The 24,924-nt window shown below is 37.2% G+C and overlaps 1 protein-coding gene across 4 annotated transcripts in view; it reads left to right on the top strand.

Annotated features, from left to right (window-relative positions):
* Positions 1 to 23,366, top strand: part of NLGN1 (neuroligin 1) — a 975,921-nt gene extending 952,555 nt beyond the window's left edge. For all 4 annotated transcript variants that reach the window (XM_056110537.1, XM_056110539.1, XM_056110538.1 and 1 more), the window contains 3 exons: positions 14,776 to 14,988; positions 19,076 to 19,865; positions 20,748 to 23,366. In XM_056110537.1, coding sequence (XP_055966512.1) covers positions 14,776 to 14,988; positions 19,076 to 19,865; positions 20,748 to 21,570 — 1,826 coding nt within the window. In that variant the 3' untranslated portion in view covers positions 21,571 to 23,366. The remainder of the gene's footprint in view (positions 1 to 14,775; positions 14,989 to 19,075; positions 19,866 to 20,747) is intronic.
* Positions 23,367 to 24,924: the final 1,558 nt, after the last annotated feature.

The following is a 24,924-nucleotide window of genomic DNA, read 5'->3' on the forward strand; positions in this document are numbered from 1 at the left end:
TGTGTTTATGTAATATCATGACTGATACCAGATTTTCTGCTTAACCATTAGCATAGTGTGTTCTAATCCTATGCACTGTGCATCAAAAATAATCTTGCCCCTGAAGCCTAGGAAACAGCACTGAGTACTACTGAATATGACCATAGAACAACAAAAACCTCATGAACTTCCTCTTGTTACACACTTCTACTACTTTTAACTTAAAATTGCTTACAGAAAGGGACCTTTATTTCCACATGGTTTTACTGTATGCCAAATATATGTGGACACAATGCCCCATCTAGTGACAGTGTAGAACAGACAAGTACAGGTCTTAGTTGGTACATATCTACAAAAGAATGCCCAGGGTAATGTGGGTATTTTATATGAAGCTCACTGTGTCTGAAGTCTTACCAACAATAACATTAGAGCTGAGACTTGTACAGTAGTTAGCCCCTTAATCAAGCTAAAGGACTGCAGTTATCTGCAATGACAAGCATTTTTGATGACTTACTTACACGCGGCCGGCTGGGGTTCAATTCCTCCGTCCCTCTCGAAGGGCCCAGCAAGCTATCAAGAGTATCCCGCCACAAGACAAAGCCTGGCAAGCTCCCCATGGCGTATTTGATATGCCAAAACAGTAACAACAAGTCTCACAATGGAGACTTGTTACTGGTGCCCACTCGAGCAAATCAATGAACAACGGGAGATCAGTGCTACAGTGATTTAAGGTGAAGCAATAGCACAGCGGATAGGGCATTTACCTTGTATGTGGACAACCCGAGTTCGATTCCTCCGTCCCTCTCGGAGAGCCCAACAAGCTACCAAGAGTATCCCGTCTGCATGGCAGAACCTGGCAAGCTCCCCGTGGCATATTCGATATGCCATAAACAGTAACAAGTCTTACAATGGAGATGTTATTGGTGCCCTCTTGAGCAAAATCGATGAACAACGGGAGGGCAGTGCTACAGTGCAGTGCTATATAAGATGGAAAGAGAACATTTAATATTTTATGGTTCTCAGAGGTTTTCTTGAACTGGAAATTCTGATTTCAAAAATATAAAGAAGGTTTTGTTTTGAGCTTGGCATAAGTTAATCGGTTTCCAAGATATTTTGGCATTCAAGTATAATACCTCGTCTATTCAGCTACTTGCCCTGTCAGTCAGGAGAGTATGGTGATAGAAATCCTGTTAGGAAATTCATTCATTTTTTATTGATTATTTAGTGGAATCAATATTTTGGGTATATTTACAGTAAACAGTAAATATATAGCTTACTGAGGAAGACAGAAGAATTTACCAGGGACAATACAATATCGTAAGAGGTCAGTGGAAGATTTGTGACTGAATAATTTTGTTTTTGTAGTTACATGATGGCATTTCGAGTGTTTTAAGGAAATAGTTGTCCCCCGTCCTACTCATTGACTTTATTTTATTCTAGTTACATCATTTAGGTTTTTCATAATATCAAAATTTTTTATAATTTTTCAACTCTTAAGTCATCAAAATATTTTTACTTATGTGTAGCTATACATTTGTTATTGGTGTTTGGGTTGGTGGTGTGTGTATATGTCACTGTGTTTGTGCAATAGATTCATTGGAACTTTATTTTATGGTGTTTGTGTTACTGTGTTGCTGTGCTACATATTAGTAGCTTTATCACCCATTATACACCATTTTATTTTCCATAAACGAAATATCCCAATCTTCAAATTTCAGGAAAAAAAACTTTAGCTTCTACTCTTTGAGATGATTAAATTCATTTTTAATTCCTGTAATAATTACTTTTTGTATTATTAGTTAATTTGGTTTTATTAAATCACTTTACAAATTTAATTAACCATAATTAATAATAGTTTTAATTGCCTCACATATGAAAAGATATATTCAAAAGTTACAATTCAAGGGAAGTTCAAAACCCCAACTACTTGTTAGAGAATTTTTTCCCAAAACTCTAATTTTATTGTGCTAAGGAGAGCAAAGGATGTTCTCCAGGATTCTGGGTATATATTCAAATGATGCAGACAGCTTGGAGAGACTCCTCCACTATAATGGGGCAATTTAAGCACTGTAGCACTGTCCTCCCATTATTTATTGATTTGCTCTAGCGGGCACTCTCAGTTGTGAGACTTGTTACTGCTTTTGGAATATCATAATGGAGCAATTTAAGCATCAAAATAAATGTTTATAATATTATATATATAATATTTATATATATTTATATATAATGTTATATATCAAAATAAAATCAAACATCAAAATAAATGTTTATAATATTATATATATAATATTTATATATATTTATATAATATTATATATATTATATATCAAAATAAAATCAAACATCAAAATAAATGTTTATAATATTATATATATAATATTTATATATATTTATATATAAATATATATTATACATAAATATATAATATATATTTATATATGATATTTATATATAATAAAATAAATAAATGTTTATAATATATTAAATGCATGAATAAAAATGAGTTTTAATGATATGAAATAAATAACTAATGGGGCTGGAAAGATAGTACAGTGGGCAAGGCACTCATTACCTTACCTGTAGCTGACCTGATCTGAAGTACACTTTCTGATCCCCAGAATCCTGCCAGGAGTGAGCCCTGAGCACAGAGCCAGGAGTAAGCCCTGGGCGCAGCTGGCCATGACCCTAATAAATAAATAAATATTAATTAAAACAAAGAGAAACCTTTTCCTTATAACTAATTTCATTAATAACATTATGATAAATTTCAGATTTGCTTCACCTAAGAAACATGAACAGATTATAGAATTAGTGCATGTTAGTATGATAAAAACAGAATATTTGTATTGTCTAAACGTCATGTACCTACTTTATCCTGATAATGGCAAAGGAAAATAATGGTGGAGAAACTTGGCAAAATGACAAATATCAAGTTTGGTGGTCGTAGAACAGATTTACATGACATGATTGCTGTTATAATACAGTGAGATAAAAGACTAACTTCATGGTCCTTATGCTCAAAATGTATAACCTGAGAAAATACTACAGAAACATCATAAAGACCTGAACATTAGCACATTGGGCAGGTCATTTGCCTTATATCAACTAACCCGGGTTTGATCCCTTCTAACTCCTAAGGTCCCCAATGCCCACCAGGAGTGATCCCTGAGCACAGAACGAAAAGTCAGCACTGAGAGGTGCCAAATGTGACTCCAAAACCAATGAACAAAGTCACAGAAATGCTGAATCACATTAAATACAAAATCTAACCTTCATTCCTCAAAAAATAAGGTTAATCAAAACAAATATTGTAAAACTCTTTAATAGAAGAGTTTTAAGAGGAGATTTCATAGAAAACTAAAGTCAGTGTGTGAGTCCACATTTAGTGAGGAGCTAGAAAAAGGGAGGAAGAAAGAGGAAAGGAAGAAAGAAGGAAGGAAATAAAGGAGAATAGTGGAAGGGCACACTATAACTTTTATTGTTTTGAAAGATTTCTGTACACTACATATTCTTTAAAGAATAAGCTTTAAAATCATTAAATCAGCCACAAAATCTTTGATATAGAAAAATATAAGCAGTCTTTAATACCACACCTATTTAATTTCTAAAAATGTCTTGTAATAGAAATAAAATGGACAAAGTAATGTTTTGCTCCATATATATAATTAGTTCATTTTTCATTTTCATTTTCCTTACTACCTAGATCTTATCTCCTAACCTTCCCTCTTTCTTTATTATTTGCATCTTTCTTAAGGTTTAGATAGCATGGGATTGAAGGACACACTGGCTTTTCTTCTGAATGCATTCCACAGATGTGCAGTTAATTACTATTGCCTTTTTTTTTCAAAAAAAATGGCCAAATTTACTTACATCTCTTGTCTTTTTCTTCTTCTACATTTCTCCTATAGTCTAAAACTGTGTAATACTAATATATCTTTGCAATTTACTATTCAAAAGGAGTGTGCAGTCAGCACACAATATTATTTAACTATGATCACAATATTTTGACACAAAACTACTGCTATTGCAACAACACCAATTAAATGTTGGGGTTGAATTTTAAAGAACTATCTATACTTGTAACAAATATTCCTTTACTCTTAATAGGATCTTAAATATTCTTATGTTGTAACAGCTTTCCTCATTACCTGATTAACTCTTAGAGGGCAACTGCATTTCTGATCGTCTTGTTAATTACATTCTATATGAACAGTTTTTAATCTAAGGTAAATTTAATGTCTATGGTAAATTTAACCTCATTGTACTTGTGCCTATGTTTTGCTTTTTCAGTAATATTTCTTTAAAAACTTTCTTCTAATTGTTTTGAAATTCTGATTTCTTTTTGGTAGAAATTTTGAGGAAAATATCAAAGAATTGAATAAAGTTAAATATTTTTTACTATATATTAAATAAATTTTATTTTATAGCAATATATTTATCTATAAATAAACTATAAATTTAAAAATATTAATAAATTTACTATATATTTACTATGTAAAATATACACTACATATTTTAGTATATATTAAGTCTTCTACTGAAGATAGAGTTCACAGGGGAAAGGTGCTTATCTTGAATGCACCAGATGTGGATTCAATGCCCAGAACTGTATATGGTTCCCTGAGACACACTAGGAGTGAACTCAAAGCAAAGTCAGGAATAATCCCTAAGCATAGCTGGATGTGGTCCCCAAATCAATATAAAAATAAGCATAAAGTCTTTGTATGTGACAATAGCATCATCTTTTACTTATTAAGGTCATTTTATAACGGCCATTACATTTTTCTATATACAGAGAAATTGCAATTTTTTAATTTAAATTTTGGTAAAATTTAAATTTTACTAAAAAATTCCAGGGTCATTACTATTATTTTCTATTGTGTTAGAAAATTTAATAATCTCCCCACATTCGTGCTAAGAACAATTTGAGTTAAGCAATGTAATTTATTATCTCTTCAAAGCCCTTTAAAAGGGCAGATATCTCTTTTCCACTTTTTTGTGAGATCAGTTATTCATCAGAAAGCACAGGAGTTTGGTCACTTTTGATTTTAGACTGGTAATACAGATTTGAGACAAATATGCAATAGTCTAGTTCAGGGACTGTTAAATAATTTTTACTTCAAGTGCAGACTGAAAAATCTGAACATTAGGATGAACTATAAAGAAACTGGTGCTGGAACAGTAGTTGGAGATTACTTTTTTCTCATTATCTTCTGCCAACTGTTGTAATGGGAAGAGTTCAAATATTCAAAGCTAAAAAGTGGGACCCCCACTCCAGGAAAATTAGTTAAAATAAATTAGTTAATCCGAAACGGGGCAAGGTGTCACAGAATGTTAAAATTGATATAACATAGATGTATCAGTCTCACCTGTGCATTCTGGAAACAGTGAAAACATTGGGAATTTGGGGTGTGAAAAAGCAAAATTTATTGCTGTTTTCTTTCCTGGTCTCTACTAGGCATAACCTGTTCTCACCAGTGTGTAATTCCGTATCCAGCTTTCAGGAAATGACAATCCCAACTCAGTTTGTTTTTCCCAAATATCGGCCATTAAAAGTCATTTGCCTTTTATCTAACTAGTCACGGTCACGGTCCTCCCATTGTTCATCAATTTGCTCGAGCGGGCCCAGTAACGTCTCCATCGTGAGACTTGTTACTGTGTTTGGCATATTGAATATGTCATGGGTAGCTTTAACTAGTAGCATAATTAAATGCACCAGAATATATATATATATATATATATATATATATATATTTTGGAATTTCAGTTATAACAGTTTGAAATATCAGCTCCGTTTCAGAGCAAGTTTCCCCCCAAAGACTATATCACTTTCACTGTCCTCCTATTCTTCATCGATTTTCTTGAGCGAGTCCAGTAACATTGTAAGACTTGTTACTGTGCTTGGCATATCAAATACGTCACGGGTAGCTTGCCAGGCTCTGCCGTGTGGGTGAGATACTCTCGGTAGCTTGCCAGGCGCTCTGTGGGGGCACCAAAGGGATATTATTTTCACTTGACACTTTATTACCTTCTAAGAAAAATTTAGACAGTAACTTTCCAGAGAACAGAAAATCATGGAAGCTAACTAGAGGTGATGGGTTATTAAAAGGTATTGTATGCGTAGTTTCTTTCTGTACATGGCTTCAAAATTGTCCTATTCAAATAAAGTTATTTTAATTTTTTAATTTTTTTTAGTGAAGCAAGATTACTTTTATTGGAAAAAAATTATTCACAAAGGTGTGAGGGGAGAGAAAGTGAGATGTATGTGTTCAAGAGAGGGTAGGGGCTTCTCCAGATTAAGAAAAAAGCATGGGAGAAAAATATATATTCAAAAGAGCACACTGTGTTTTGCAATACTGTTACAGGAAGGCATCAAGCATATCACTTTCCCACCTTTAAACGTTCAGTTTTTGCCCAGAATGATCATTTTCAACTCTCATTGTTATAACGGTCCCTTCTCTATCCTGATTACACTTCTTTCCTGCTTCCCACCCTCCCCCAACACACACACACACACACACACACACACACACACACACACACACACCTTTGTGGCAAGCTTTCTACCATGGACCAGTTCTCCTGACCCTGTTTCGACTGTTGTTAGATATTCTCATGAATCACGACCATCCTGTTGTTCGTTAATTGTCTCGAGCGGGTCCCAGTAACGTCTTCTTCATTCTAGCCCTGAGATCAAAGCTCATTCAGGGTTAGGAGAACGAGACCCCTCATTGTTACTGGTATATGGCATATTGGGTACACCACGGAGAGTTTGCCAGACTCTGCCATGTGGGCAGGTTACATTCAGTAGCCTGCCAGTTTGTCCAAAGTACGAATGGAATAATAAGATATCGTGCAGTAGCGAATGCTTCCGGGAGCTGGGTTTTATAGTCTCTGGGTCTTGACCGTTGATGGGATTACACAGCGCCAGGGGTCCAGTTGGTGGGTGTGACCCCTGCCTACTGGAAGATGGAGGATCTGGGTGGAGGATGCTCAGCCCCGATCCGAGCAGGCTTGGAGATCTCAGCCCCAGGACCCACATGCCTTTGTTCCTCTGCCAGTACCTTCATGATTGTGGAGTCTGGTCTCAGCATGGTTGTGGCTGGTTCTGGAGGTCTTCGACTGCCAGAGCCCTGTTCAGAGCAGGTAGGGAAACTCAACCCGCTCCCCTCCAAGGGGCCCCTGGCAAAGACAGCCAGGCATGGGGGCAGGAGACTCTGCGCTGTTCTCTTCTGGGAGCTGGGTTTTATATTCTCTGGGTCTTGGCCGTTGATGGGATTACACGGCGCCAGGGGGCCAGTTGGTGGGTGTGACCCCCGCCTACTGGAATATGGAGGATCTGGGTGGAAGATGGAGAATACCTCCACCCAGGTATTCTCACGTTCTATAAAAACCACAAATGAGTGCAATCATTATGTTTAATTTTAAAAAGAGAAAGGGAAAGATATAAAGCAAGGTCACAACGAAGGTCAAAGGCAACACGATGAGATAATTCATCCACACAATTGTATTGTAGGAGGATGAGAGGTTGTTTGGGTCCTTGGGGGCAGGAGATAAGTATACTGACATGGGTGTAGTATTGGAATCATGTGCAATGAGAAAACATTGTAAGTAGTATTGTAAACCATGCACTGGAGCAATAGCACAGTGGTAGGGCGTTTGCCTTGCTCGCCGCCAGTCTGACGGACCCGGGTTCGATTCCTCTGCCCCTCTCAGAGAGCCCGGCAAGCTACCGAGAGTATCTCATCCGCAAGACGGCAAAGCCTGGCAAGTTCCCCATCACGTATTCAATATGCCAAATACAGTAACAAGAAGTCTCACAATGGATAGGATAGCTCTGCTTCTGCGACTGCTGCGTGGTCCGCTGGATCACCGAGTGGTACTTGTCCAGCTTGTTCTGCAGCTTCTGGATCAGTTCCTCCTTCTGGTCCAACTACAGCTCCAGCTCGTCAATGAGTGCATTCCTCTGCCGCAGCTCCTCAAGCTTCTCCTGGAGTGTGTACTGCAGGTCCTGCAGGGTGCCCATGCTCCAGGGGCCACACGTTCAAATTGATGAACAACAGGAGGACAGTGGGACAGTGGGACAGTGGGACTGTACACCATATAAAACCATATAATCCCAACTAATAAAAACAAAGACTGAGAAAGAGAGAGTGAGGGAGAGAGAAAGAGAGAAATGAAGGGAGGAAGAGAGACAGACAGAGACAGAAACAGAGACAGAGACAGAGAGAGAACAAGGTTTCCGTTTTGTCCTTATGACCATTTTTACCTGGGCTGGAGCGATAGCTCAGCAGGTAGGACATTTGCCTTGCACGCAGCCATCCCGGGTTCAATTCCTCTGTCCCTCTCGGAGAGCCCGGCAAGCTACCAAGAGTATTCTGCCAGCATGGCAGAGCCTGGCAAGCTCCCCATGGTGTATTTGATATGCCAAAAATAGTAACAAGTCTTACAATGGAGATGCCACTGGTGCCCACTCGAGCAAATCAATGAACAACGGGAGGACAATGTTTGTTTTGTTTTTCTGTTTGTATATGTGTATAGTTTCTTTATCGATCATCTATTCCTGGATACCTGTCCCAAATTCTCCAAATCAAAATGGAGAAAATTCATTCATTAAAGTCAATCTGGACTTTAATTGACTTCACAGTGTCAATTTCCACAGGGATTTATATTCCCTGTGGAAAGAGGAGCATCTTGGCATGTTTTCACACTCTTATCAAGACATTTAGATTCTTCTTTAGCTTCTCTTGTGAGAGGTGCACCCTTCTCAAGGCTTGGATTTATATGTCTGGGTGGGATGTTGGTTTCAGCATTTCCAAAGAGCTTGTTTTTTTTTTCCATGACTTCATAGTATAATTACATTTTGTAGAAGTTGTGTAGCCAGAAGGAGACAACACACGAAACTTCATGTTGTTTATAATAAACAACCTTTAAATACATGTTCATAATATTCAATATGCCAAACACAGTAACAACAAGTCTCATGATGGAGATGCTACTGGGCCCACTCGAGCAAATCGATGAACAATGGGAGGACCGTGACCGTGACCATGAATACAAAATATAGGGAAAAAAAAAGAATTACTCCTGGCAGAGCTCAGGGGAGCATAAGGGATGTCAGGGGTCCGCCCAGCCAGGAAAACATCTTAATTCCCAACTATTTCTCCAGTTACTATTTTTCTCTCAAAAAAATTATTTTTATGTATATTTTTAAAGTCATATTATTTGGTTTATATAAAATATCATATCTCATCAATTAAATTCTACTTTATATGTTACACTGGCTTTGTTTGCATAGTCAATTTTCCATATTTTGTATTATGAGAATGTATTTAAAGGTTGTTTCTTATAAACAACATAAAAAGAGCCTGGTTTTTGCATCTCAAAAAATAAAAAAGGGAGGGGCGGGGGTGTTGTCTTCAGGCCTTTAGGCTATTTCTACAAAGCTCTTTCCCAGGGGTCCCTGGCCCATCTGCCTGCAACATTTCCACCTCTAGGCATTTCATTCAGGGTATTTAAGCTAAGGTCTGTCTACTTTAACTTTGCATACTGACAAAAGGACAGACCCTGCTTAGGAAAGCTGTGAAATCTCATAGTAATGTGAGACCCAGGAAATAGTTTTTTAATAGTTCATTCTCATTTCAAAGTTGCCAATCTAAAAGAGAAATCAGATAGATTAGAAGATGGGGGGGGGGGGGGGAAGAAAATATATAAAAAGAAAACTTAGGGATTAGGCCCAGGGAAAAAAGCTTTTCCAGGAACAAGGAGAGTAGAGTGTTTAAGGAACAAAACCATAACATTTGTTCCTTTCTTTTGCATGCTGATTGAAGAACATGTTGGTTTCTGCATTTACTATCCACCTATAAAGAAATGTTCAAAGTTAAAAAGCACAACTTATCTTTCAGTGTTGAGACTTTTTAAAGAAAATGTCATGTTGATGTAGGCAGGTAGATAGGGAAAGACTCTCTGCATGAAACAAAGTCTCATAGAAGAAGAATTCTAGGACCGACCCACCCTGTGGACACAGAGAATAAAGACTTGATAAGACCATCCCCAGACCCTGAAGATATGGGCCTCCTCCCCATGAAATTCCTCCTTTCCGAAAACCCCCTTTCAATCCGGTTAACTCCAGCGACCCAGCCCCAAGGAGATTCCAGGACATTCCAAGTCAGAAGATTCTCGAACCCCCTTTTCAATCCGGTTAACTCCAGCGACCAAGCCCCAAGGAGATTCCAGAACATTCTGAGTCAGAAGGATCTATAAGAACCAGCTCGAGAACCCACTTGGCGCTCTCTCCACCCTCGGAGAAGCCCGCGTTCCCTCTGGACGTGTTACTCTCTCTCTCTTACTATCTGCTTATCCCTTTCCCTCCCTCTCCAAAAGCCTCCAAATAAAACCTGTTACTTCACTGCTCGTCTACTCCTGAAATTCTTTTCTGCGAGCGAGACAAGAACCCCAGAAACCTCGGGTAAGGCTTGGGACTGGTCTCTCCTTTCCTGCAAAGAGCGAATTCTCGCCCCAGCTTGAGTCCGTGGCTCCCCGAGCAATCGGGTGGCGGGGATTAACTCCCGTGCTGAGAAGATCAAGTGGACTTCAGGTGTGGCTTGACGGCCACCTTGTGGGGCTTAGGCCCGTGCCGAGCAGGTGCTCACTGCAGACTTTACCGGTCCTAGCCTACCCAGGGTCCCGGGTGGCAGAGGCGGGTGGGGAGAAAGTGACCGTCTTTCTCCTCCCCACTTCACATAAGTCACCCGTGGAGTCCACCAACATCAATGTCTTTGATAGATTCACAGAAAGAGAATGACATTGACGGAGTTGGTTTCATCCTGGAGAGATAAAACCAACTAGAAGTTCCATTACGTTTTATAAGCAGTGGAAGTTCTCAAGATAACCAGATAAGGTCCCTTCCATTTAGACAATAGTTGGTCAGAAGTGAATTCAATTTTCCAGATTTTTTCATAAGACCCAGCTGAATTTTAGTTGGGATCCAATGTGCTGAATCCTGTTGTCCCCAGTTCCTTTCTAGTTTGATGGTCTATGGGTTGAAGTATAACTTTCTTAAGGTCTTCAGATGGAGAATTACTCCCTCTGAACTTTTCTTGCTTAGGCAATATAACTAGCCAAGTTTATTAAAGAATCATGTGGTAAAGGTGGAGAGAACTGTTTCAGTAACATGCATTTTTGTTGAAATCAGATTCTAGTTCTATAAAGGGATTAAACTTTCTTGGGGTATGAGGACATATAACATCTCCCCTTCAAAGGCATAGATTGCAAGTAGAAATTAAATACAGAGAATATGTATTCCAAGAATTTTAAATGTCAGACGCCATCTTGATTTAATGGAAAACATCAATCTTATCAACATGCAGATTATATTGTGGTATTGAAATAAGTGAACCCACTGGTGGCTTATGTGAGGCAGAGAGGAAAGATGTGGTCACTTTCTTCTCATGTCTCTGCCATCCAGAGCGCGCTCTGGGAAGGCTAGGAGTGAGCCCCTGCAAGGAGCCCCTGCATGGATGCCTACTTTGTGTTCTCAGCACAGGGGTTGATCCCCACCACCTGATTCATGGGAGCCAAGGACTCAGCTTGGGGTTGTTAGTGCAAACGCAGATTTTCCTGGTGCTAGTGGGGTCTTGAGAGTTGTATGAAAGATTTGTATTCAAAACTCAGAACAAAGGGACCCTCTTTCACTGCTGGTAGAAATGCCGACTGGCTCAACCCTTTTGGAAAACAGTACAGACGCTTCTCAAAAAATTAGAGACTGAGCTCCCATGTGACCCAGCAATACCACTTCTGGCAAAATATCCTGGAGAGGTAAAAGAATATAGTAGAAATGACATCTTGCACTTGTGTGCTCATTGCAGCACTGTTTACGATAGCCAGAATCGGGAAAAAAACCTGAATGCCTGACAACAGACAAGTGGTTAAAGAAACTTTGGTACATTTACATGATGGAATACTATGCAGCTGTTAGAAAGGATGAAGTCATGAAATTTGCATATAAGTGGATCAACATGGAGAGTATCATGTTTAGTGAAATGAATCAGAAAGAGAGGGACAGACATAAAAAGAGTGAATGCACTTGAGGATTGCAAGCTAGTTTATTGTACAGAAAATGAAGACGGTCCCTACCCCTCATCCAAAGCCTCTCCTTTACCCTTGAACAATGATCAGGTCCTGCCCCTGATGGTGCTTTGTTCCGTGAACAACTTCCCAGTCCTGTCCCATGGTGTCTATCAGCTTCCTGCGGACGATGACCAGGTCCTGTCCTACGCTGCTCTCTATCAGGCATACACTTTCCTCTGTCTCCGGCCAGGGCTGCCCAGGAGGCCAGAGCCCTATGCTCCGCACCTCACTGGGTCTACCAGCTGTATCCCAGCAGTTTCCCGTCATCCAGTCCTGGTTTTCCGATACTCCAGCTTGGCCACGAGCACGTGGGGGAGATTTCAGTTCTCAGTACCTTGTCACTACCTGGGCAGGGCGTCCAAGCTGTGCCTGTACCCACCCCTGTCTGATCCGCCTATATTGGGCCCTGTGTCTGGGTGTGCAACCCTACCAGATGTGGGGAGAGAAGAGAGTCCACAGAGTGAGATGGAGTGGAGAGGGGCTTATTTGCTGCCAAATCCCACCAAGGTTTAAAGTGTCCTGGTGCTCTACACCTCAGGTCCTGCTGTACCCAGATGAGAAACTGCTTTTTTACAAGAAAGTCATTCCCAAGCCTTACCCAGGGATACCAGGGTTTGTCTTGTCTGTCAGAAAAGAATTTCAGTGAGCAGTGACATACAACAGATTTTATTTTGAAGGGTTTTAGGAAGAAGCGGAGGGAGGATAAGTGAGAGTGTAACACGCTCAAGTGAGAGCCTAGGCTTCTCCAAAGTCCAGAGAGAGCCCTACACAATCCCAGCATTAGATATGAAAGCATGAAAGTGCACATCTCAAGAGGGGAGATGTGGGTGCCACTTGTGCTCGGCCATGTGGGCACAAGCAGCACAGGGGCTTGGATAACTTGTGTGCACCCTTCCTTTGTTCAAGGTGGCTTTTGTAGGGTTTCTCTGACCATCCCCTAGAGGGGCTTTTTCTAGCTACATAAGAGTCAAAAGCTACCGGTTGTTGCCAAGGTAGGTAGAGTTGGGAGCGGTCTTCTTGGAAACTTGATTTTTGTTCCAGCTGGATTGTCTCCCTGAGGGTGAGTCCAAGTCCTACCATCTCTAGTCAGGCCAGCTGAGCCTTAAGGGTTAATCAGATGACAGGAAGGAATTGAGTGGGGTCTCCAGTAATTTTCTTCAGGCCCTTTCTGGAGGGAGGGGTCTCGTCTCCTCACGGTCTGCTGCTGGAAAAGGTCTTATTAGGTCTTGCTTTCTGTAAATTGTGTCAGTCTTAGGACTAGTGGCTTTATTACTTCCCAGAAATTTCATTGTCATGATTTGTGTGTGCGTATGTATGTGTGTGTGACAGAGAGAGAATGTATGTGTGTGAGTGTGTGTGTGTGCATGAAAGAGACAGAGAGAGAGTGAGAAAGTGTGTGTGTGTGTGTGTGTGTGTGCGTGAAAGAGACAGAGAGTGAGAAAGTGTGTGTGTGTGTGTGTGTGTGTGTGTGTGTGTGTGTGTGCATGTGTGTAGAACAGGGGGTGCTTCTTTGTTCCCTGTCTGACTGCCTACATTAGTACAAGCAGTGTGTTCCTATTATAACTGAATATTTTCAAAAGCGATGCTGCTGATACGCTACAGACTTGTTTGATTGAGTTTGGGAGGCTGAACGACAACCTGGAAGGATTTAACAGTAACAAGGAGAAAAGGAGCATCTAGAGTATATCAGTGAAGAACAGAGAAGCCACAGAGACAATGCAGAGGAAAAGCTACCTGGGCTTAGCAACTAGATGATAGGGGGCTTTAATTATCTCAGGGAATTTCCAGTTGAAATTTTAGCTGGAGACACAAGCTACTAATCTCACAATTTTGAAATTTTCCTACATTTAATATGCATATTTAGCTGTTTTTCTGGTTCAAGTTCCAAATCTCTAGAAGAGTGCCTTGTTCTTATTTTGTCTCATGATTGCAAGACTGACTCTTTAATGTTCGGTATGTTTTCTATTTTGAAGTATTTATCAGTTTGCCTCAAAGAGCGGAGCACAGTTGTCTGTATCCAGGCAGCAGCACTGATAAACAGAGATTATTTCCTACTTTATAGCACAAACTATATATATATATATATATATATTTGTGAATTCTAATATATGTATACCGTAAAAATATATAGATATATAATCTCACTTCCAGATTTCAGACACTATAAACAATCATTCATATTGCTCCCCTAACCCCAAAAGAACATTTATCTACAGTATAAAGTCATTGACATCATACATTTTTGACACTCTGGATGTTAGCACAAATGTAAATGCTGCATTTTCCCATTTCTCGGTTTCTCCTTGAATATGCTAAGTTCCTTTCCTAATGAGAAGCACCCCAGGTAACTCGGCCTCTGGAATGTGCGTCTGGATAAAGAGCATCCTTCACAGAGGGAGACAATCTGAATTTGCTCATTTTCCTCATCTCTTCCCTATTACCAGGATAACTTGGGAAACACTGAAGAAGATAAAGACTGTTTTTCAGATTTCAGTCTCTGCTATTCTATTTTGTTATCTTATTCCGGTGGGAAGTAACTTTTTATTAAAAACAGGACCATACTGACTTTGATGCACACTGACTTGAAATATATTTTAATTTGATGTCTATTTCTTGTAAGTCAATTCAAAAAGGCATTAAGGTGTTTTTGACATTTATGTTTTCCAGGATTTTTGAGCACAGGAGATCAGGCTGCAAAAGGAAACTATGGACTCCTTGATCTCATACAGGCTTTAAGATGGACTAGTGAGAACATTGGATTCTTTGGTGGTGACCCCTTAAGAATCACTGTTTTTGGATCTGGCGCTGGGGGTTCATGTGTCAATCTGCTGACTTTATCCCATTATTCTGAAGGTAACCGTTGGAGCAATTCAACCAAAGGTATTATGCAGGTTGCAAATTTTGACAATTCTGGTGTCTGCATGCCACCACCATCAGTAGTATGTGATGCTTTGTGTATATTTCCTTGTTCAAACTGTGTTAGGTTGAACTTAATAACCATTTAAAACTTTGCTTCTTCAATTTTTCAATGCATGTTTAAAATTTTGTCAAATTCTTTGTCTCCTGTTAGAGCCTGATAAGGATGCCCTTTCAAGCACACTTCAGAATAGTTAGCATTACACATACTTTTCTTTCCTCCAAAGGAAAATCAAAGAAGTCCACAATTCTGTCATCTCTGTTTACTCAGTAATCAAAAATCAAAGACAAGTGGGTTGTTGTTGTTGTTGATGTTTTAATGCAGGGATTCTGTAATAAATGTTCACAGCAATAGATATTTAACAATCTTTAAAAACAAGATGATAGAAAGTAGTTGTAGGCTAGGTTGTCTAGAACTGCGATTTTTTTTTTTTGCTTGTCTGAAGAGAGAATGGATGATTGATTATTTTTGCATGCATGATCCAAAATTGTCAAAGAATCATAATCACTAGTAGAGCTTTTGAGTATAAAGAAAAATACATTTGAATTTCTGCTTTTTCTATTTCAATCCCCAAACTAATATTTTTAAGCTCTGCAAAGCAGCCTAGGGTACTGAAGTTGCTTCGATCCATAAAATATTTTTTCTTGTCTCATTTTTTGATGTCGATACCCATGTTCCTAAATACCACCCAACGTTCCTCATGTTATTTTTTTATAGACTCCTATTTTTGGATGAATTTAGGTACCCTTTCTGATTGCGTTTTTAGTGTGGAAGATCCACAAGGACAAACTGCATTCTTTCTCTTACATGGATATAACAAGAGCATAGAGAACATACGCTAACATAGGGTCCTGTATTTTCTTTTCTAACTGTAATTTTATAAAAATTGAGTAAGTACACACTGCTAGGTATACTTAATGAGGAATATGTATCTATAACACTGAATTTTATTATATGGACTGCAGAAATAGAATTACCTGTTAATATAAAAATACAAGACGTGAACAATTTCAGTACAGTCCACCATCAACGTAAAGATATTTTGGAAATAAGAAGAGATTTTGAGAATCATACATTATTGTGACTTAATTCATACACATGTTTACATACATTTTGATTTATACTAGTAAAGTTCTAATTGGGATAACAAAATTACATATATGAAAACATTTCTAATTCTATAGAAATCCTGACCTATAATGAAATGGCCTTTCTAAATTAATAACATACGAATTTTTGAACTGAAAAAGTAAAGTATTATAGCCTGAGGGTTCTACTAATATTAATATTAATCTAGGTTAATTTTAGGCAACATGTTTGGAGTTTAGGGTCATTTGATCTTAAATGTTTTGTTTTGTTTTGTTTTTCTAAGAAGTTTTCTAAATGCAAAGAAAAAGTCAGCACCAAAAAGGCCTTAACTAGTAGCTGGCATAAAATCCATAACATTAGCTAGCATTGTTGGAGGAAAAACAGGGAACAAAAGGTTAAAAAGTTTTTTATAAAGAACAAAATAAGAAAGAAAGAGAAAAGCAAGGAAGAAATAGCAGCATCAAGTAATGAAATAAATAAAATTAATATATCGGCTAGCATTGTTATGCATTAATCAATATGGTAATCAGTGACTAGTGGCTATTCAAATAGTTGAAAATAGAACATTCTGTACCACTCTTTAAAGAATACTGTCCATGTGAATCAAAGGCATGGCCTTTATAATTGATCTAATCCTCAGCCTAAGGTACATACAAATTTACCTAATTTAAGCAAGAGATACTCAGATCTTTGGTCTTTGGGTTAATTTTCTCTCCAATACAGACACAACTCATATTTGTCAGATGACAATCACATATTATATACACATGACAAGCACTCCCACTAATGATGAAACATGTTGTTTGCCCAATATCCTCTGAAGCATTTATCAGGCTACATTTAATATGATGTATATATTTCCCTCTAAAATCTTGTTTGGTATATATTGATTGATGAATTATTGATGTAACACGACTTGTAATAGTGTTGTTTTTGCTTGTTGGTGTACAAACGTACTGCAATTTGGCCAAAAGTCCTCCACCGCTGTCTTTACATTCAATCAATGTCATTATGCCATTGAGTTCCATATATTTATCTAGATAGATAGATATAGCCACATATATATATAAACATTCACTAGATTTTAGTTATAAATCATTTAATCAGTAAAATATTTCTCTAATCAAATGTTGACAAGTTGTCATTCTATTTATTTTTGTTTGCTTAGTTTTTCGATACATACCCAGTGATGCTCAGGGCTTCTTCCTCACTCTGTGATCAGGGTCACTCTTCATGGTGCTTGTGGGAACATAGGAGGTGCTCAGGATCAAACGAAGTTCACTTTCATGCAAGGCAAGCACTTGCAGTCCTGCAGTATCTCTGTTGTTAGGTAGTCTTTCTCTTTTTAAAACAATTACCTCTATTGAGGCCAGAAAGACACTACAGATAGTAAGGCTGATTCCTGTCTTGCAATTGATCCCAGTTTCATCTCTGGCATCCAAAACATGATCAAGATTGATTCTTAAGCCCAGAACCAGGAGTGACCCCAAGCATCACCACGTGTAGATAAAAATAAATAATTAAATAAATTTCAAATTGTTTATTAAGCATACATTGCTCTGGCATAGTTTCCTCTGCCAAACTAAAAATATACTTGAAAGGATGTCAGAAATAAAACTAAATTTAAATTAGTATTTCCTGATTTTTAAAGGACTTTGGGCATTATCTAGGAACATGTTACAGTTACTTAGAATATGTATACATGTTTGAAGAAAAATATAAAACATTGCTTCTAATTTAGACTTTATCTTAACACCTTTGTGAAGAGTTCTTATCTCATTAGCACCTATGAATAATCAAGCATATGTTTAAATAACTGAACTACAAAGTTATATTTGAAAATTGATAACAAATGTAATTTTCAGAGGGAAGTAGATAAATTTTGTTCATGAATAATTTTATTGAGAAGTGCTCTAATGAGTAGATTCGATAAAATGCATTTATTAACAAACTTCATATGGGATCATGACTTTTACACCTTAAATGCAATTTGATGAAAAATGGTAGACCATATACTTTTAATCCTTTATGATGAAGTAGAGCAGTGCCCATTCAACAGTGGGAAAAGTGAGTCAATCCCCACTCAATCCTTCTGCTGATGATTTTTTTTTAACCTAATGAAAAACTTCAAATGTTATGTCTTCTCAAACATACTATGTTTTATAGGAAGAGTTGGAAAGAGTATGTCTAAAGTGAAATTCTGTTTTCTGTGTGTTCAGAGTTATCCCCAGGGTATTAGAAAGCTCGAGTCCTTAGATGGGTTCTTGCCATTACTTTTTTTTTTTTTTTTTTTTTTTTTTTTGCTTTTTGGGCCACCCCCAGCGATGCTCAGCAGTTACTCCTGGCTCTGCACTCAGGAATTACTCCTGGTGGTACTCAGGGGACCATATGGGATGCTGGGAATCAAACAAGCGTTGACCGCGTGTAAGGCAAATGCCCTACCCGCTGTGTTATCACTCCAGCCCCATCTTGCCATTACTTTTACAAATAAAATATGATTTAAAAGAATATAACAGACTCAAAGGAATACAGACACTGCCAAATTAGATGATATGCCCACTAAAAACAGTACAACATTTTATGAAGAATTAAAATGGATAAAATTGGCTCTGTCTAGCTACTTTCATAATGACGTGCTGATTTAAATGCTGAGTAAACAAAATATTTGGTTTTTATGCTCTTATTTCTACCTGCTCTTGAAAACTCTGTATATTTCAGAGTTCTTGATCTTTTAGTAGTTGTTGCTCAAAGCAGATGACTTAAGTCCACTGCCCATTAGCTATTATACCCTGGGGATGACTTTATGTATCTTTTCTTATGCAAAACTGTCTCTATCTCCCTGTTCCTTGAGTTGCATCTGGATTTTTATGCACACACTTTACATCAGATGTTATTATTGTTTTATGACAAAATTATCCAAAGGTAATCTGAAACTTTCCCCCCACCTCCCTCTCTCCACAGGACTTTTTCAACGAGCAATTGCTCAAAGTGGAACAGCCTTGTCCAGTTGGGCTGTCAGCTTCCAACCTGCAAAATATGCCCGGATGCTGGCCACAAAAGTGGGCTGCAATGTTTCAGACACAGTAGAATTAGTGGAATGTCTTCAGAAGAAGCCTTACAAAGAACTTGTTGATCAAGACATTCAACCAGCACGATACCACATAGCCTTTGGACCTGTAATTGATGGTGATGTTATACCAGATGACCCTCAGATTCTGATGGAACAAGGAGAGTTTCTCAACTATGATATTATGTTAGGAGTTAACCAAGGAGAAGGTTTAAAATTTGTGGAAAATATAGTGGATAGTGATGATGGTATTTCAGCTAGCGATTTTGACTTTGCAGTTTCCAATTTCGTTGATAATCTCTATGGATATCCTGAAGGCAAAGATGTTTTGAGAGAAACGATTAAATTTATGTATACTGACTGGGCTGACCGTCATAACCCTGAAACAAGAAGGAAGACATTGTTGGCTTTGTTTACTGACCATCAGTGGGTGGCACCAGCTGTAGCAACAGCAGATCTTCACTCAAACTTTGGTTCACCTACATATTTCTATGCCTTTTACCATCATTGCCAAACAGATCAGGTTCCAGCTTGGGCTGATGCAGCTCATGGAGACGAGGTTCCTTACGTACTCGGAATCCCCATGATTGGACCGACAGAGTTATTTCCCTGCAATTTCTCCAAAAATGATGTGATGCTGAGTGCAGTTGTAATGACATACTGGACAAATTTTGCCAAAACTGGGTATGTATATACAGAAATAGAGCTTTTCAAAATTGAATAAAATATCTTAATGTACATTTTGGTCCAAACTGAGTATGGTGAATTAATAGCAGCAGTATATTCCTTGGCTTAAAGATTCTATATTGTCATTTTTTAATTATGAACTTTTTTAGTTTACTAAGAAACTTCTATTTATTACTCTACAAATGTTGGTTTTTCCAAACATTATTACTACATATAGTCATATATATTGTTTTACACACACACACATACACACATATGTATACACACATAAATGTGTGTATATACATATACATATATATATATATTCTTTTACAGTGCTTTCCAGTTTGCAGTTCTGATAAAATTTTGATTCTCCCAGATATTGTGTAATCTATTTAGACTTGACGTCATTAGTTCCATTTTACAGAGAAAAATTCTGAGGTTATGAATTCCTCATGTAGATATCCACATGTCTATTATGTAGCTACATTACTACTCAAATACTCAACAGCCAATTCCAAGTCCTTTCCACTGTCCCCTAATTGTTTCTTCTAGCCTAGGAGACATCACTTACATGCTTTTAAAAATATTTAAGTAAATATCAACCTATTGATAAGTTGATAGAGAATAAGATCTTGAGACCTATATTACAATCAGTTTAGCAGTCTGCTCTGCAATGAGGGAAATATATATATATATAAATAATATTTTTTTTAAAATTTTTATTAGTGAAACACCATGAGGTATAGTTGTAGACTTACAGATATTTGTGCTTGGGTTTCAGTTATACAATGATCGAGTACAATTCATTTTTAAAGCAACATCTTGAAATAGATACTAAGCAAGTGCTATTTTGATTAAGGAAAAATTAATATAGTTCTCATGTCTTTCCTTTCCTAGTGACCCAAATCAACCAGTTCCTCAAGACACGAAATTCATACATACCAAACCCAACCGTTTTGAAGAGGTAGCATGGACCAGATATTCCCAGAAAGACCAACTTTATCTCCATATCGGATTAAAGCCAAGAGTCAAAGAACATTACAGAGCCAATAAGGTAAATCTCTGGCTAGAACTGGTACCTCATCTACATAATCTCAACGACATCTCTCAGTATACCTCGACGACAACTAAAGTGCCATCAACTGACATCACGTTCAGACCCACGAGAAAAAATTCCGTCCCTGTTACATCAGCCCTACCCACTCCTAAGCAAGATGATCCCAAACAGCAGCCGAGTCCATTCTCAGTGGATCAGAGGGACTACTCAACAGAGCTCAGTGTCACCATTGCCGTTGGAGCCTCTTTGTTGTTTCTGAACATCTTGGCCTTTGCAGCTCTGTACTACAAAAAGGATAAGAGGAGACATGACGTCCACAGGAGGTGCAGCCCTCAGCGCACGACAACCAATGACCTGACCCATGCACAAGAGGAAGAGATCATGTCCCTTCAAATGAAGCACACTGATTTGGATCATGAATGTGAGTCCATCCATCCACATGAGGTGGTTCTCCGGACCGCCTGCCCCCCAGATTATACACTAGCTATGAGGAGGTCACCTGATGATGTCCCCTTAATGACGCCCAACACCATTACAATGATCCCCAATACTATACCAGGGATTCAACCCTTACACACATTCAACACATTTACCGGAGGACAGAACAATACTCTGCCTCACCCCCACTCTCACCCCCATTCACATTCAACAACCAGGGTATAGCCAGGTTTAAGAAACAAACTATTTTTTTGATGGATTGCAGTAAAAGACTACTGAAGATTCTTTGGCTTTCAACCTACAAGACTCTTACTATTTAAATAAGAAGGAATATTATGTGGATATACATATCAAGGACTTTGGGGGTTTTGAAAAAAATTAATTGTACATATCTATACGATTCAACTTTCAAAACACATGTCAATTGCCGAAAGCAATTGATCTGAATGATACTTTTTCATTAACATTGAAGGATTCATTTTTTGAAGATTTATGTTGCATAATGGAATTAGGCATGTGGAACATCAAACAGGAAAGAACTATGTCTGAAATATAAAAAAAAATCTAAATAAAAAACCCATGAATATGCACAAGGGACACGCCAATGGAATGTCAGATAATTTCCACCAGTTTTTATTTGGAGCTGTTTTATTGTGTAGACCATATTTACATATTTGGATAAGTACACAAAGCACCAATGCTGTTAATGGCCTTAGCAGAGGCTCATGCTGAAATTTTCCGGTAAAACAGAGAAGTTTAAAGACTGGCAGGTACAACATTATCACATAAGTGCTGTCAGTATAATGTTGTGGGGATAAAGGAAACTGGATATTTTTAGCACGATGTGCATGATAATTTATATGCTTGGTGGCTGTGCTGCTGATTAAGCCGTAATTAAAATTCTTCTCATCCCATTGGAGTTTTTAATAGAAGCTTCCTCCATCAATTGGCAGAACCTAACGAAGATTTTAAGGGGCAGAAGTAATTATAATAAAATAATTCACAGTAGTTTTGATAATAAAGGAATTAGTTAATAAAGGTATTTGAAGAAGCTATAGGTATAGTGGTGAATACTCACTGATACAAACCCCAGAATTTTTTTTCAGTGTTTTTGATGTTCTTTTCATTTTCATTGAAATAATTTATAGAAATAGAACCCTAATTGAACAACATGTGTAACAGGATTATAATTTGTTGGGGGTGTGGTTACTCTGTATTTTGTTCCTTTTGGTAAGGTGAAGTGTGTCCAAAGAGTTACTTGCAACAATCTTTTATGATATGAAGATGCCCCAAATTACCACTCTGATTACAGTTCTCCATTAATTGATTTACTCATGTTGCATGGAAAAAATGTTTACTAATAATCATTCAGTATAAAGTTCTGTCCTTCCTCACGTCAGTTATCTTTCTCACTGAGGTTTATTCACCGGAATACACTCATGCAATCTCAGTAGAGTACAACATAGACAGAGAAGCTAGAAGGAGAGTCAACACCTGGAGGAGTTTAGTCTTACACATGTGTGTGATTTTCAATGATTCTCTAAGACCACAAGACACTCTTCATCCCCTGTTGTTTACCAGTAACAGTATATCACAGACCTTTCCAAATGTTTGTATATGTAATCAGATGTAAATTTATATTAAAAAAATGAGATGGACTTAAAGAGCACATCCTGATGAATACTTTCTCTCTTACCTGTACTATATTTCTATTAGACTAAAGTTATGTGATTTTTTTTTACATTTTTTCAGATGACTAGCAATTTTGATAGTTTGTAAGATAATGCAAAGAACTTTCTCTGACAAACTAACTGCAGTAACAGAAACCTTTCTTTTCAGTTACTCTTTTTCAAGAATGAAAGCTTATTATACAAAAAAAATTGTATATTACTTGATGGAAACAACTTTGTACATCTTGACCATGTCATTGGTCATTGCGTGAAATAAAGATAATCTGGATAATGACTAAGAGTCCAATGCTAAGAGACATGATCTTTCGCTCATTAAAGAGCTAAAATATTTATTGCTGTTTTGTCTTTTTTTAAAAAAAATAATAATGCACAAAAATGACTGTCTCAAAGAGTCATTTATCTAGGTCAGTCGGGTTTTTGAAGACATATATAAGTTCTACAGAAAACACATGTACTTAAAGGCAAATCTTATCTAAGGTGAAATTGGTAAAATTTCAACAGCATAAACTTGTAAGTCCAAAACTCATGAAATATATTAGATCTGTGTTTTTTGAATACCTCATATTTGAAAGTGTTGTAGAAATAGAAAGTGTAAATTCTTTTATGATAGAAACACAGGTTTCAGTTCTGATCAAGGAAAAGGTTTATTGGAAATAAATGTGCAATATTATATAGAATGAGAACAGCTAGGTTTTTAGCGTAAGGGTGATTCAAATAAAAGTGATTATCATAAAATAGTGTAATAGAAAGTTATCTTTTCTAAGGTAATTTAAAAGTTCCGAGTAGGACATTAAAATGACACTGAGAGACAAATCTTTAGTTTCAAGCAATGTCTTTGCCTACAATCCATTTTGCAATTCCTGTTTATAAAATGTAGATATTGCATCATAACATCAAATAAAAATCCATTACAAGCAAAAAAAGTCTTCAAAATCCAGAGTGGTCCACATGCAATTTTTGACTGTGCTTTAAGACTGTGACCTGCTAATGTAAACCAACGAAAAGAATTATTTAGCATCTAAAATGTTGCTTAATCAGAGAATTTTCTTTTACTCTATTGATTAAACAAAATATATGAATAGAAATAGAAACATCAACAAATGAGATGTGAAAGAAATTTTTCTTATGCATTAATTCACTTGGCAAAATCACAGTCTATTATATTTTAATGATAGCAAAATTGTCCTAAATTTTTCCTCTGATCGATCTCTCCAAAACTATAGCTGACATCTATTCTTATCCATTTAGGAAAACTATCTAGAAAAACAAAGAGTAGCCCTATTCCTTTTTAAACAATATATTTTCTAAAGTATGTGGCATCAACTTTGTGGTAGACAATGCCGTCCTGGGTTTCAACTACTGTTCTCAAGTCATGATAAAAATCATTGTAAAAGAGTATTATTTGCAAGTTTTAAATTACAGCAGCTAGTTATCTGAATGTAAAATGATGTCCCAAATAAGTGGTAGACTTTTGAAAGCTGAAAGTTTTTAAAGCTGAAATATCATTTTAAAAGGCAGAGCAATTTAAATATTGCTACTAAATGTAAGCCAATATGTTTGAAATGTATTTACATGACAATTTTTTTTGAAAAAAAATCATGAATTGTTTGGCTTATCTCTTACTCAGATTTTCCTGTCTTGGATTAAATTCAAATAGTGAAAACTGCTAAAAAGTTTATACAAAGATGCATTTAATTCATTGTTTTGCTCTTCTATAAAATTGTTGTTGAATGTTTATTGACAGATTAATGTTTCAAATTATGGAATTAGAAATATAAAAGTGAAAAGTATTATAGTTTTAAACATATATTGAATATGTTGACAGTGAACAAATGCTTGCTGACTGCAATATACATACGAAAGATTCATCACTAACTTTATGGAGATT

The sequence above is a fragment of the Sorex fumeus genome, unplaced genomic scaffold (assembly GCF_029834395.1).
Source record: "Sorex fumeus unplaced genomic scaffold, SorFum_2.1 ptg000010l, whole genome shotgun sequence".
Classification (NCBI taxonomy): domain Eukaryota; kingdom Metazoa; phylum Chordata; class Mammalia; order Eulipotyphla; family Soricidae; genus Sorex; species Sorex fumeus.